General features: G+C 37.6%; 1 protein-coding gene and 1 long non-coding RNA gene across 3 annotated transcripts; both read left to right on the forward strand.

The window, feature by feature from the left end:
* The first annotated feature begins 5 nt into the window (after positions 1 to 5).
* On the forward strand, positions 6 to 5,249 carry LOC122063428. Of its 2 annotated transcripts, XR_006135330.1 has the most exons (4): positions 6 to 121; positions 716 to 3,683; positions 3,785 to 4,168; positions 4,324 to 5,249. It is a non-coding gene; the product is annotated as an uncharacterized LOC122063428 (long non-coding RNA). The 2 variants fall into 2 exon arrangements; XR_006135329.1 differs by lacking the exon at positions 6 to 121 and having other exon boundaries at positions 307 to 3,683.
* Positions 5,250 to 10,176: 4,927 nt separating this feature from the next.
* LOC122063425 (splicing factor 3B subunit 6-like protein) lies at positions 10,177 to 11,271 on the forward strand. Its single transcript, XM_042627131.1, has one exon. It carries the CDS (start codon positions 10,464 to 10,466, stop codon positions 10,836 to 10,838), a length of 375 nt encoding a protein of 124 aa, XP_042483065.1. The 5' UTR covers positions 10,177 to 10,463; the 3' UTR covers positions 10,839 to 11,271.
* The last annotated feature ends 3,126 nt before the right edge of the window (positions 11,272 to 14,397 follow it).

Raw genomic sequence — 14,397 nt, forward strand, 5'->3', positions numbered from 1 at the left:
CATTTGTGAAACCATGTACAAACAGGCTTCCAATTCCTGTTAAGCTTTACAATGGTTCCAATATAAATCATTATCATTCTTCTACTGAGGAACAAGATCAACTAGCAATTCCTATATGGAGGTGAGTCACTGAAATGGTACTTTTCATAACCTCCTTAATCACTATCCACTTTTTACAGGATAGTGAGTTTTCAAGTTTTCATTAACAAATAATCAAGCAATCATTAAGTCAATGCTGACATGATTGAGATTGCAACTAAAGTGCTGAAATGAAGGACTGCATCTCTAAAGCATGTGTTTTTTTTTTTTTTTTTTTTTTGGCTCCTTTCCATGATCAGGTAAGTAATTTATATAACCTTAAAGCTTAGGGGCCCTAGCTGCTTCCTGGTGTTCTTGTGATTTTTTCATACTATTTTCATTTCGTTACTTTATTTTTATAATTCTTCTGAATTTGTTCTTTGATTAATGTGCTGACTGCAAAGATGGCAGTACGGGTTAAGTATGATTTTTTTATTTTATTCGTCTTTAGTCTTTAGTTCATTACTTGGCTTTGAGCTAAGGATGTTAAGTCATGTTAAATGTTTCTAGACTAGGCTTATATATGCAAGAAGTTATTTGTATTATTGGTATTACACTAGACTTATACAACTTATGGTTTTGTCGTGATCTTACTTTAGTGACAGCTAAGTGTTAATTTTCTTAATATTGATTACAGGAGTACCCCAGATACTCAAATTAAATTATCAATTTACAAGGTGGTAAGACCCTTGATGGGTTTCCCAACAACATAGAGCCTGGGAAGCTCAGACGCGGTCAAGATCAAGAAGGAGCACTCAACTACTAGTGTAGTCTAGTATGTTTTTTTCTTTTTTCTTTTTTCTTTTTTCCTTAGCATATAATATAAATTGTTGACTCTTGTATGACCTCAATTAAAGTTGTTCAGGGAGGGAAGATCCTTGTAGCCGCCCTATTTAGATGGAATGCTCTTGAGGTGTTGCTTTATTTCTTTATTTTTTACTTTTTTTTTTAAACCCTCTCACGGTTCCATATAGCCGACCTCATTTAGTTTGGAAAATGCTAAGTTGTTGTATATTTTATGTACAATATGAATTGTTGATGGAGTTGAGTTCTCTAAGATAGGAATATTGATACATCGTGTATCTTGGATTTATTAATTGATTATGATGATGAACATAATATTTATTTTAGATATATTTTGAATTTAAGTGATTTAGATGATAAGCAAGATTTAGTTATCCGTATTTTGGATGTTAAAAAGTTATTATGTATTGTGTGTATGTATTAAGTGTAATATGTGGGTTTAAGAAAAAGTAGAAATGTGAGAAAAATCGTATACATTTAAAAGAAAAAACCTCTATTATTCTTGTTACTGCACAAAAATCCGCAACTATACTTTTGGTAAAATAATTCTACAACTAAAGTCAACAACTATAGATTTCACAAATAAAAATCCACAGCTAAATTATGCAATATAGACCTTGCTGCACAAAAATCTACAACTAATATGCAAAGTTATAGCCTTTGTTGCAATCTGTGGCTAATAAAAAAATCCGCAACTATAAAAAAGTAGCTACAAATTTTGGGCACAAGATTCTATTGTTACAAATGTGTTGCAGAAAAATTTGCAGCTTTTTTTTATAGTAGGCAATCCATAGTTATAACCTCTAGCCTCATTAACATGATACAATGTGTTTTAAAACCTTGAGGTCCATGGGTCAAAGAGGACAATATTGTGTCAAGGTTAATGAGGTCGGGGCATTGCAAATGATATTAGAGCAAAACCCAATAATGCGGCAAGTACCAGACCCGCCTGAGAGATCGGTGAGGTATCTCCACTAGGAATACAGTAAAAACAAGGTGTTTGGGAAATCAGTGAGGGTATATAAACTTTAGTCCCACATCGCCTAGGGGAGATTATTTGGCTAATTGATAACCTCTAGCCTTCTTAACATAGTACAATGCATTTTAAAGCCTTGAGGTCCATGGGTCAAAGAAGATAACATTATGCCAAGGTTAATGGGGCCGAAGCGTTACAACACGTGCCAAAGTGACTTATGGAATCCACTCCCATCCAATGAACTTTCCTCACTAGACCATTAAACAGGTTGTAATGGCTAAGATTTTCTAATAAATGTTAAGGATTCTATCACATCTTAAAACGTGTATTGGGTGTTTTTAGAAGAAAAGTGATGAGATTGGTTATCTCTATCTGTGCAAAACATGTGCCAAACCGACTAATGGAAACCAATTCACGTCCAGTGCACTTTCCTCACTAGACCATTAAATAGGTTGTAGATGTTTAAGATTTTCTAATAAATGTTAAGGATTATATCACATCTTAAAATGTGTATTGGGTGTTTTTAGAAGAAAAGTGATGAGATTGGTTACCTCCATCTGAACAAAACATGTGCCAAACCAACTAATGGAAACCAACTCACGTCCAGTTCACTTTCCTCGCTAAACCATTGAACAGGCTGTAATGGTTAAAATTTTCTATTAAATGTTAAGGAATCTATCACATTTTAAAACGTGTATTGGGTGTTTTAAGAAGAAAAGTGATGATATTGGTTATCTCCATCTGTACAAAACACGTGCCAAGCTGACTAATGGAACCCAACTCATGTTCAGTTCACTTTCCCCACTAGACCATTGAACAGGCTGTAATGGTTAACATTTTCTAATAAATATTAAGGATTTTGTCATGTATTAAAACGTGTAATGGGTGTTTTAAGAAGAAAAGTGATGAGATTGGTTATCTCCATTTGTACAAAACATGTGCCAAGCCGACTAATGGAATCGAACTCACGTCCAGTGCACTTTCCTCATTAGACTATTGAACATGTTGTAATGGTTAAGATTTTCTAATAAATGTTAAGGATTCTATCACATCTTAAAACATGTAATGGGTGTTTTTAGAACAAAAGTGATGAGATTGGTTATATCTATCTATATAAAACATGTGCCAAACCGACTAATGGAAACCAACTCACGTCCAGTGTACTTTCCTCGCTAGACCATTGAACAAGCTGTAACGGTTAAGATTTTATAATAAATGTTAAGGATTCTATCACATCTTAAAACGTGTATTGGGTGTTTTTAGATGAAAAGTGATGAGATTGGTTATCTCCATTTGTACAAAACATGTGCCAAACTGACTAATGGAATCCAACTCACGTCTAGTGCATTTTCCTCGCTAGACCATTGAACAGGTTGTAATAGTTAAGATTTTTTAATAATTGTTAAGGATTCTATCACATCTTAAAACGTGCATTGGGTGTTTTTAGAAGAAAATTGATGGAATTGTTTGTCTCCATCTACATTACACGTACTAAACCGACTAATGGAAGCTTTTGGTTTCTATATATTTAATTTCTCCCTAATTTGTTTATTTTATATTAAAATTTATGGAAATGTCAGCCTCCATTGTTTTTTCTTAGCTATGTACTTAAAGGTATTATAACAGCTGATATTGTGCTAGAAACATGAAGCATTCCTACCTCAATATAAGTAGTCGTCGGGTCTCAAACTAGATTCATAGAGGAAATCTAACCTTCTTCAACTTTGAGTTATTAGTTTTCTCATTTTAAGCAGTCTTATGTGCTTCTCTATATGATGATAAAGTTAGGAATGTTTGAGCTCCATGTATATCCAAGTTCTATGAGGTAAATATTGTTGAATTCTGCACATAGATTTCCATTCACCTATCGTTTTTGCATTTTTGATTTCCTTATTACTAAGTTTCGGTTTGTTTTCTCTAAAACAGGAATGGTAAATGGAGTATTACATGGTAAACCATCGGTTCTAAGTCCTAGAGCTATATCATTTTTCACCTCGCATGCGTTGATAAAGGTTTAGGGGAAGCAATAGTCATTAACGAGAATTCATGCATATGATCACGTGCCCTAACTTCATCTAAGAAATTTCAGAAATGGTGGTACCTACTATGAGGAGAGTGCATAACAAAATTTTGTACGGAATTGCCAGTAGTCCTAATTATAGAATTACTACTTGGGTTTTGCATCCTATAGATCATTGGATAACATCAATTTTGGGTCAAGGGCAACCGATGCAATACACAACATCAAATGGTGAACACCAGGGATACATGATGCTCATGGGAATTTTTTTCCTCGACTTGTTTCACAAGGTACGCCTATCTTATGTTAAATTACACTTCATTAGGTTTTTGCTTTTACAATACATATGTGAATTATTTTTCATAAATACTCTTATTGTGCAATCAATGGCCCTTTCATTCTCATGGAACTTACCTTAAATTTCTATTTTTGGTCCTATTTACAGTTGTAGCTGTTTGTAATGCACTGGAAGCTTTGGCTTTTGTTGGGTTCAGACAAGGTGGATTTGACATTATTCTGATGTGAATCTCATCAAAAAATACTTCTTTTTTGGGATGGTTGATCCAAACCAATCAGTTGGTTATAGATGAATTCACCTTGTGAGATGAAATTCCACTGGGAAACTCTTGCTTCCACTCATGGAATGGACAACAACAGCAATCAATTCATCAATACTCAAGTCGGGGTTACCTCCACTAGGCTTTGACAGTTTCTGGAAAACCTCAATGCTTGATTGAGCCTTTGTCGTCATCTTTCTCTAACCTTCCTCACATGGCAAAATAGTACTAGAAATAAAATGTTATCAACTTCAAACATCTCAAGTGGTTGCGGATTTCCATCTGCATCATAAGGCCTGAGGTTGTAAAATATCATTCGGGAGGAACCTTTCAAAGCCAGTGGCATGTCACAGCTCAAGCACGTATGGACCAAGATTTGGCTTTAAAATTTATTGATTCCCTTCTCATGCATTTTCACTGATGGAATTCAAGACATTGTACCCCCAACAACTTTTCCTTAACAATTCGAGCATTCAGGAACAACTTTTCCTTAACAATTCGAGCGTTCAGGTGAAATGGTAGCAAACATAGGCATACATAATTCTGCATAGAAGATGCCCTTCTTGTGTTATGCTACTCTCTGGAGCCACCATACACCACGTCTTCTTGCCTCGCCAAGCTTGATCATTGAAGATGATATTGGTAGAGACCTGGATAGATATCCCTTATGTATTTTGCAGAGAGAGAGTTTTGTTTCCTCTTACCAAAGACATTTTATATGTTAATTAAGTTAATTTTATTAGCAATACGTTGATAGAAAATTTAAAGTTTCCAAAATAATAAACTTTCTTGTACCAGTGAAAATTATTTTCAATTTCTTGTGCACTCCCATGTTCAATCAAATTAATGCAATCATTCTGATTAAATAATACCATCAATATAGAGAGCATAGAATCCTACCCACCCCCCTCCCCCCCACCCCAAAAAAAAAAAAAAATCCCATATACCAAAATAACCATTTGGTTGGACCACAAGCACCCTTTCTTTCTCCTCTCTGCCAGGGTTCTTGGCATAACACAATTAAAAAGAAGGATATTGTCCAAAATGCAACTACCAAGGATGAAGGCCGATTGATTGTCACTAACAAGAAGATCCACCACTGACTTTAGCCCAAAAGCAAGCACCTTAGCAATAAACTTGTAGAACAAAATGCAGAGGGATTTAGCCTAAAATTTGACACAGTAGATGACCCTTTCTTCTTGGGGACGAGGAGAGAAACTCCTGATGGCCTTGACAATATCATCTTTGATAATATCTTAGGAGGCCAAAAAGAAACCCATACTAAACCCTCCAAGACTTATGGTTTTGTTAGCCTCTAAGAGGCCGGACGTTAGCAACAATCTCATCTTCAAAGGGAATGGCCTGGAGACCACTACAAGTTCAGTGGTAAAGAATTTATTGAGGAGATGCTCTAGGATAAAACCATAAGAAGCTGAAGAGGAACTAAAGATCTCTTTAAAGTAGTTAGCAACCTCGACTTTAATATCTTCAACCCTATGCAACTAAGATCTCGAGACACCAGCATAGTGAGAACTGACATTGATTTTGGAATTCATAGACCGATGGAAGTAGGCAGAATTTGAATAATCAAGCTCCAACCATTTTATCCTGGATTTTTATCTAGGAAATTTCCCTCACAAGCAAGCAGGGTGGATAGGGTATCTAGGACCTCTTTTACTTTTACATCCAATGGGGTGTTGAGAAGATCAGACTGAAGCCACACTTGAATATTAGACAAAAAATCCTTAAAAACCAAAACCTGAGAAGAAATATTCCCGAAGGAGTTAGTCCTCCAAGCTTTAAGGGCACATTTAACATTTCAAAGCTTCCTAGCAAAAGCAATAAGAGGGGAAGAGAAAGCTTGCTTAGGCTTATCCCAGGCTTCCATGACAATGGAAAGAAGGGAGGGGTGGGAGGACCAATGGACCAAGGAAACTAAGAGGTTTAAAATCATGTCAGAATTAACCACGAGGTTTACCACTTAAAAGACAATTGCCATTAGCAATATAGGTCAGAGATTTAAGATAATAGCAGGTAACCATCATAAACTATAGTGCATCTATTTGGAAATTACAGCAGAGCAAGCCAACACAGCCACTACTATTGCGCTCTGTCATCGCATACTGCCCCTAAGATTCACACTCCGCCTCTCCCATGGCTCAGCCTCTATAATCACCAATCGTAACCCCCACCCCACCTTGCCTAAACCCTCACCTCAGTGTTGTAATCTCGGCAACCCAAACAATCCCCTTCAAATCCACCCTCCCCCGTCCCTACGGCCATCCTACTCTGTTCTGCCCCAACCCCCCACCTGCTTGCCAGCCCTCCCCTGCCCATCCCCTGGTCACCTCTGCATCAACACTTACACATCCAAACCCGCCCCTGTTGCACATCCTCTGTACCCTGCACCCTTGCCGTCGTTGCTGCACATCCGTTATATAGTTGTGAATGTGTTCTTTTGTTTTACAAAACCAGGAAGTAACTATTGGAGAATTCAACTCCTCTGTTCCTTTGTACCTTGACATGTTGTGGTTTGGCCAAAAGGCATATAAATTTACATAACTTCTTGTTCCACTGTTAAAACATAACTCATTTGCTCCAAACGTCTGTCATTCTACAAGAGATTGTTTATTCCCTTTGATAAGAGACAAGGTCTACACAAGAAATGATTGAACAAAATAAAGGAATTCAATTGAATAACCTTCATAAAGAATTTTCCTTTAAAAAAAAAAACAAAAAAACAAAAAAACAAAAAAACAAAAAAACAAAAAAAAAAAAAAACAAAAAAAAAAAAAAAAAACAAAAAAAAAAAAAAAAAAAAAAAAAAAACAAAAAAAAAAAAAATGAAGAATTACAAGCTTTTGGCTTCAGCAAAAAACACTTAAATAGTATAAGTGTTGATGCAGAAATCCGATAGTCGGCACTGGGAGAGAAACTTGCAGAACAGGGGGCCAGATGGGTGCTCCGGCCAAGAGGCTCCGATGCCTAAGTCAGTTTCATACACAACCATTGGAGCAGTGGAGAGAGAGAATGAGAGTTACATCTTTTTCCCTTTATAGGGTGGATGTGGTAAAACCCTAATACCCTTAAGGGGTGAAATACCTTATTCGCCCTTATAGATAGACACCTTGAGTTGTGAGGAACCCCTTAGTCTGTGGTTGAATGCCACTTGTTATACCCTTAGTGGTGAGGTTATTATATGATATATCAATAAGTACTAAAGATTATCCAAACCCTTGCAGTTTTTGTGATTGTTCTCTAAGATTTCTTATCAATTGGAGGATAAATTCAAATGAACTAGAAAAACTTTACTATTCTCATTCATCAGATATTGGCACTTTTCGTGTCCATTTCCCTTTAATTGTTCACTTGTATATCTCAAAGCTCTTATTGATTCAAACCACAACCTGGAAGATGGTAAGGGCTAAGCCGGTTATAAGGTCTCACCTTTATTTCAAATGGCAAACTATAGCTTGTTAGTTGTCGATGTACTCTAAATAATGATTTTTTTTATGGGTTGTATTAAGGTTTTACAATATATGATTTGAGATAGTTATAAAGATGTTAATTGAATGTGAAAGTCAGTCTAACAAATCATGTTAATTCTTCACATTTGTCCTGAGTTTTAGCATGTCAATCTTTTTGTTCGAGCGAATAAAAAATATATTAAAACCCCATGGAAAGGGAAGGAACAAAAAAATTGCAAGGCAAAAATTCCACCAAGAGGCACTGGTCTTTGAAGAAACAAAGAGTCATACCAAAACATCCACCTTAGGAATGCTGGGTGAATGAAAACCAAATCATCCCAAAAGGAGCAACAACGAACTCATATTATGATCTTCATTAGATTTTCCAATCAATTGAGTGAAGAAAATAAGGAGGCAAAATTACTACGATGACCTTTCCTCCTACAATAAGAAGTAATTTTTACCGAGGAATCTGCTTTTTGTTTCGACTTTGGCACTTCTTCTAGAGATTTTCCACATGATGAATCACCTCCTCAATATGCATCAACGAAAGTTCTTCCACTTAAGAGAGACAACCTAGGGAGCCAGTGTGCCAGTCCAAAATATAAAGGAATGATTTTCCCTCATCAATCTCCAAACTAGCTCCACACGGAATCGGGTTGTGATCTACATTTGCAATCCGAGATACAACAACTGGTTGATCTAAAATATCAATCACCGAGGTCTCGATGTCGGGATCACAATACTCTAGAGATTTATTTGTGCATTGTGAGAGAATGTCAATTTGTTGTAGTACATGATTTGTCGTTCACATATGCTTTCAAACTGATTGTGCATTGCAGGAGAATCTATCTAAAAGGAAAAATAAAAAACAACTGAACATTGTGGCATTATCGTCATTAAACGATTAAGCATTACCTATTAGTAAGAGTGTCAAAACCTAACGTGAACCAACGAAACCGATCAAAGCTGATATGAACTTATTGCATCATGTTTTGAGCTAAGGTTTTGTGACGCCGAAATCAAATTGAATCACATTGAAACCGATGAGATACCAAATTGAACTTAAAAACATAACCAAAACCGATAAGGAATCAATACTAACTCGGAAGTAATTAAAATTATAATTTTTTCAAACTTTGAAAAAATTTGCATGGTAAATTGAGACAAAACAAATAACAACCGATAATAAATCAAAATCGATGCATCCGTAATGATACATCGATGCCTTTGGGGCAATCATCTGCACTAGCATATAAAAAGACATTTGAAATTCTTACAGTTGCGAGGAGGGCTTATGGTTTCTACCCAAAAAAAAAAAAGGAGAACTTATGGACAAAATATGAGGATTCCAACAGCTTTTGCCACTTATGATCAGTGTTATCAAGAGAGATGGTTCCATGTCTTACAATGTTCAAGCAGCATACTCGTCAGAAGGATTTTTTAGGAGATCGGACACCTACCATTCCATCCCATAAATCAAAGTTAGGGGTGTCAATCGGTCGGTCCGGCTCGGTTTTGGTCCGGGTTGAGTCGATTTCGGTGTGGGAAAGTTGAAACCGAAACCGAACCAATAAGGAAATTCCGGTTTCGGTTTGGTTTCGATTTCGGTTTGTCTTCGGTTTCTTAAATCGATTAGTAACCGGGTTGGTTTTGGTTTTTGGTCCAGTTTGGATTCGACTTTTCATACAAATGTTTACAAAAATATGCAAATTTTGATTTTTTTTAATGAATTTTGGAGTGTTTCGGTTTCTTACCGGTTTGGTTTCAGTTTCGGTCCGGGTTTTGAGCCGATTTCGGTTTGGTTTCGGGTTCATCCGGTTTCCGGTGCGGTTCGATTTGGTTTTGGGGTTGCAATACTCCAAACCGAACCGACCCAATAAGGCATGGGTTCGGTTCGGTCCACGTTGTTATCGGTTCGATCCGGTAGATTTTACCGGTTCGGTTTAAGAATTGACACCCCTAATCAAAGTCAATGCATCTTCATATTTCGATTGCACGCATTCTCATATCGAAATCAGTGAAAGTGAATATTAAAAAAAAAAAAGAAGCAAATCGAAACTGGTCAAACCATGGTTTCAAGTATCGGTCATATTGGATTGGTATCTATCGAGACCGATCCCTGATCTGATACCTTTATCTGGATCGTTTCAGGGGTAAAATAGGGAAAATATAGTACTTTTTATCAAAATCAGGGGTAAAACAGACCGATACCCACCGATCCGATCCGGATCGCCGATACCGATCCCATCCTTTAAATCCTTGAGTCCAACCGACCAATTGACACAAACCATTACCTCAAACTTATATCTATCCTGATAGCGTTCGATAATTTCCTCTTCCATTGCCTCCTGTGTCTGTTTTATCGAAACCTTGATTTGTTGCTCCTTTGATCTTCCAATCCGAAACCCTAATTTTCCTTTTTCTTTTTTCGTAATCAATTGAAACCCTTGTTGATTTACTCAATTGAAACCCCTAGTTGATTTACTGGTGGTTCCTTCAAGTCCATAGATTTGAAACCCTAAATTTTGTTGCAGCAGAGAGAAGGGGAAGTTGCAACGATGGCGACGATCAGTCTCCGGAAGGGAAACACTCGTCTGCCACCCGAAGTGAACAGAGTTCTCTACGTTAGAAACCTTCCCTTCAACATCTCGAGCGAGGAGATGTACGATATTTTCGGTAAATATGGTGCTATTCGTCAGATTCGCATTGGTACCAACAAGGACACAAGGGGCACAGCCTTCGTCGTCTATGAAGACATCTATGATGCTAAGACGGCTGTCGATCACCTCTCTGGGTTCAACGTTGCTAATCGATATCTGATCGTGTTGTACTATCAGCAGGCCAAGATGAGCAAGAAGGTTGATCAGAAGAAAAAGGAGGACGAGATTACTAAGATGCAGGAGAAGTATGGAGTCTCCACCAAAGATAAGTAGAGCCTGTTCTGCTTTTATGCTGGAATTAGGGTTTCTTTGTTTTGGGGGGGGGGGGGTGTTCATTTTTGGCTTGTTTTGACGTATAAGTAGACCTTTATATTGTGTACAAAATCATAGATTCGGCTAATTCTCAGTAGTAACTAAAAGTTGTTTCCGTAATCCTATGGTTGTGGATAATCGTTTGGTTAATGTTTTTTTGTGGTTTGAACTTCATACCTTGTTGGATTTTGGAGTTCTTTTCCCCCTCACCAGTGTTTGAACTCATTTGCTGATTCTGGGTGTCAGATTAGCTTCTTTGGGTTTCATTATGGAATTGGTTTTTAGGAATGCGGTGGAGAAGGGGTAATCTCAAAATATTGTGAATGTGGAATCATTTATATGGATGTCCGTTTGTGGGGGAGTTTTTTATGAATGGAATGGCTATTGAACTTGATATTCAGGATTTTATAGGTGGGAATGTGCTTGGTTATGTCCGTGGAAGTCTTTGTCATATTCAACAACCAAGGCATTTCCCAATTAGTACGACTGGCCGTTAACACTGGCATATGATTTTGTATCAATTTTTGGTTCTTGTTCCACTCCTTGCATGTCTATCCTTTTCTTGGGAGCCTGTAAGTTTCTAAGGCATAGACGTGTCAATCTATGTTATTTTATTTTATTTTATTTTATTTTTGCTTTTGGTGTACCGTTAATGTTAGTGGTCCTTTCTATTTTGTCTTCCAGCCAATTTTCTGCTTCAATGTACCCTTGATCTATTTTTCGGGAAAGGGAAATAACACTCTTTCATATGCATTTGTACCTTTAAAGACTTGGATTGAATAGAATGGCTGTTTAGAATTGTTGGGAAAATTTTGTGATCACCAAGGGTTAGAAACCTTTGTGGACGGTCTTCCATCACTAGCTATATATCTCTATGTTTCAAATTTCCATATTTTATTTCAAACCTTTTTTTAATCCCCCACACCCTCTTTTATATCTTTTGTATGGGTAGGGGAATTAAGCCTCTATAAATCTGTCGAGCCTTTTGAGTTTTGCTTGAAAATTAAGTATTCTTATTCGTTCTAATACAACATATGATGTAGCACCAACCCATTAAATAAGAGAAAAAAACTAATGAGGCACTTGCCGAGTATATATACAATTTCAACTAGGATTTCATGTCTGAGATAATTGAAACCTAGGGGAGGAGCTCGGCTTTGATTTTATAAATGAATATAAGGAAAGAGGTAACTGATCAGAGAACAATATCTAAGTAATGCTGCACTATGATATAATGCAGCCACTTTTGTAGGGTAGGGGATGGGCATGGAGGGAGGGGGAGAAATATTGGGGCTAGGGCCTATGGAGAGTGGCTAGGCATGGGAATGGCAGGTGTGGGGGTAGTAGGGGTGCTGTGAAAGGGGAGGGTAGATTCGTCGAACCTGACATGACAAGAAATGTAAATGCGACAGGTGGCTTGATCTATACACTGGTAAACAATTTGGAAGGGATTGTACCCTAAGAAAACACAAGGAGTGGATGAGGATTCATATTATGATGATTACATTGATGAAGCCAGTGAAAATATAAACAACCAAAGACCCTAAGAAATGAATAATTAGGGACTTTTGGGTTACAAGTTGATTGGGTGTTGGGTGTTGGGTGTTGGGTGTTGGGTGTTGGGGAGAGATTTTCCTTCATAGGGGACAACATCTGATTGATGAGGTACAAGTCTCAAAAGCATAGTCCCAATAGACTAGGGGGATAGAACCCTGAGAAAGAAGGATGAGTCCGATTTCCGTAATGTGCCAATTACAACTTTCAACCGTCCCTTGTTGCTTATGGGTGTGAGGGCAGGAAGTGAGAGTTTGCTTGGACATTGGATTGTTCACCAGAAAGTAAGAAGAGTGATATTCAAAATAGACAATCATGACAAGATTGTTGGACATATAGTAAAGAATTTGTAAAGGGAAGGGACATGTAACACATTAGAAAGAAGAAAATGGCGAGAGGAAGAAGAAATAGAGAGTACCAGTATTGGGGGGACCCTTACAGTTGCCAACTTGAAGTTGATTGTTACCTATATATGGTTTGAAGGTAGAGAAAGACTTAAGGTTAGGGGTTGTATGGTGAGTTGCGCCAGTGTCGGGTATCCAGGAGTTTATGGTGGTGGGAGGCTGGTTAGGGGAATGGAGGGTTTGGTGTGTGCCAAGTGGAGGGGGTGGACGATTAGTGAGGGTTCGGTTGGGGGTTGGTGGTGTAGTAGGCGGTGGCGGTTAAGGGGACGCTGGTATTGATGAGATGAGGGAGGAGGTGGGTAGGAGTGGAGGCTTAGACTATATTTGAGGTGATTGTTGATGATAGTAGAAAGTTTCTGTTTGATGATTGGTGTGGCTGCAAATTGTGCAAGGACTATGAGCGAAAGTATTAGAACGGATAGAACCATTACCATGCCATTACCACGATCACGACCCTGAGGGGCACCTTGGCTAGAGATGCTCAAGCCATTACCATGGCCCTATTGTGAGAAGTTGACGGAAGCATCGAGTGATGGATCTATGATTGCACGGCTCAATTGAAGGAGGGTCTCGTGACTTATGAGGAGACCATGAAGCTCAATGTAGGTTTTGAATCAATCCATGCCATCATTGTAGGAACTAGCAACTGAGACGATCGAAAAATATGAATGTTGAAATCTTTAGAGGGAAGGGGTTCCCTATAGCCACTAATTCAGGTGAAGGAATTGAGTAATGGTTTCCTTAAGCTCGTGAATTAAGTTATGAATAGCAACATTGAGAGATAAAATGCACGTAGTGGAGGGAGGGAGGGTTGAATGCGACATGAAGGGGAACCAATATTTCTTTGTTGGTGCTTTGGCCAATTGCTAGGGAAGAGCTTCTTCAAAGAGAGAAGCAATTAAAAGGCTCATAATGGATGCACCATGTTCACACCAAGTATCAACTTGAATTAGATCTTGAGGGCATGTTTTATTGCTAGAGACATAGTCATAAAGGTGTTGACCTATAAGGTATGGAACGATTTGTGTCTTCCAATAAACATAGTTCTTAGTGGCAAGGTTCAAGAACTCGTTTCATTTTGGTATTTCGGTGGTTTTAAAAGTCAAAACTACTAAACTTTCTCCGAAACAGTGTACTTTTTTCCATGTGTTTCATTTGGCCATTGGTACATGTTATAACGCCTCCAAATTCGGGTGAGATATGGGTGCAGGCCCTTTCGGGCCACCGTTAAATAACGACATAATCTTCCAATTCTCTTACCCAAACACATACGCAGTGGAAACTAATCTAAAAACATATCATAAATACTACAGCGGAAGCTAAGTCATACTTATAACTTCATTACACATTGACAGCCTTAATATGTCTATACCTATTAAATACATGAAATGTACTATAATCGATTGTAAAGTTATTACAACATTCTTTCAAAAAAGCCTAACAAAGTCTAAAATGTTTATATCCTTAGATTATTCCTTGGAAGAAGGAAAATCAGCATCTCTATCACCAAATGCACATTGTGCACAAAGACATGGCACATGTTTTGGCTCTTTAAAATAGTA

Source organism: Macadamia integrifolia, unplaced genomic scaffold (assembly GCF_013358625.1).
Source record: "Macadamia integrifolia cultivar HAES 741 unplaced genomic scaffold, SCU_Mint_v3 scaffold1321, whole genome shotgun sequence".
Taxonomy (NCBI): Eukaryota; Viridiplantae; Streptophyta; class Magnoliopsida; order Proteales; family Proteaceae; genus Macadamia; species Macadamia integrifolia.

What these genes read in the sequence shown, in the direction of transcription:
- LOC122063425 (XM_042627131.1), top strand. Translation starts at nt 10,464, where the DNA reads ATGGCGACGATCAGTCTCCGGAAGGGAAACACTCGTCTGCCACCCGAA.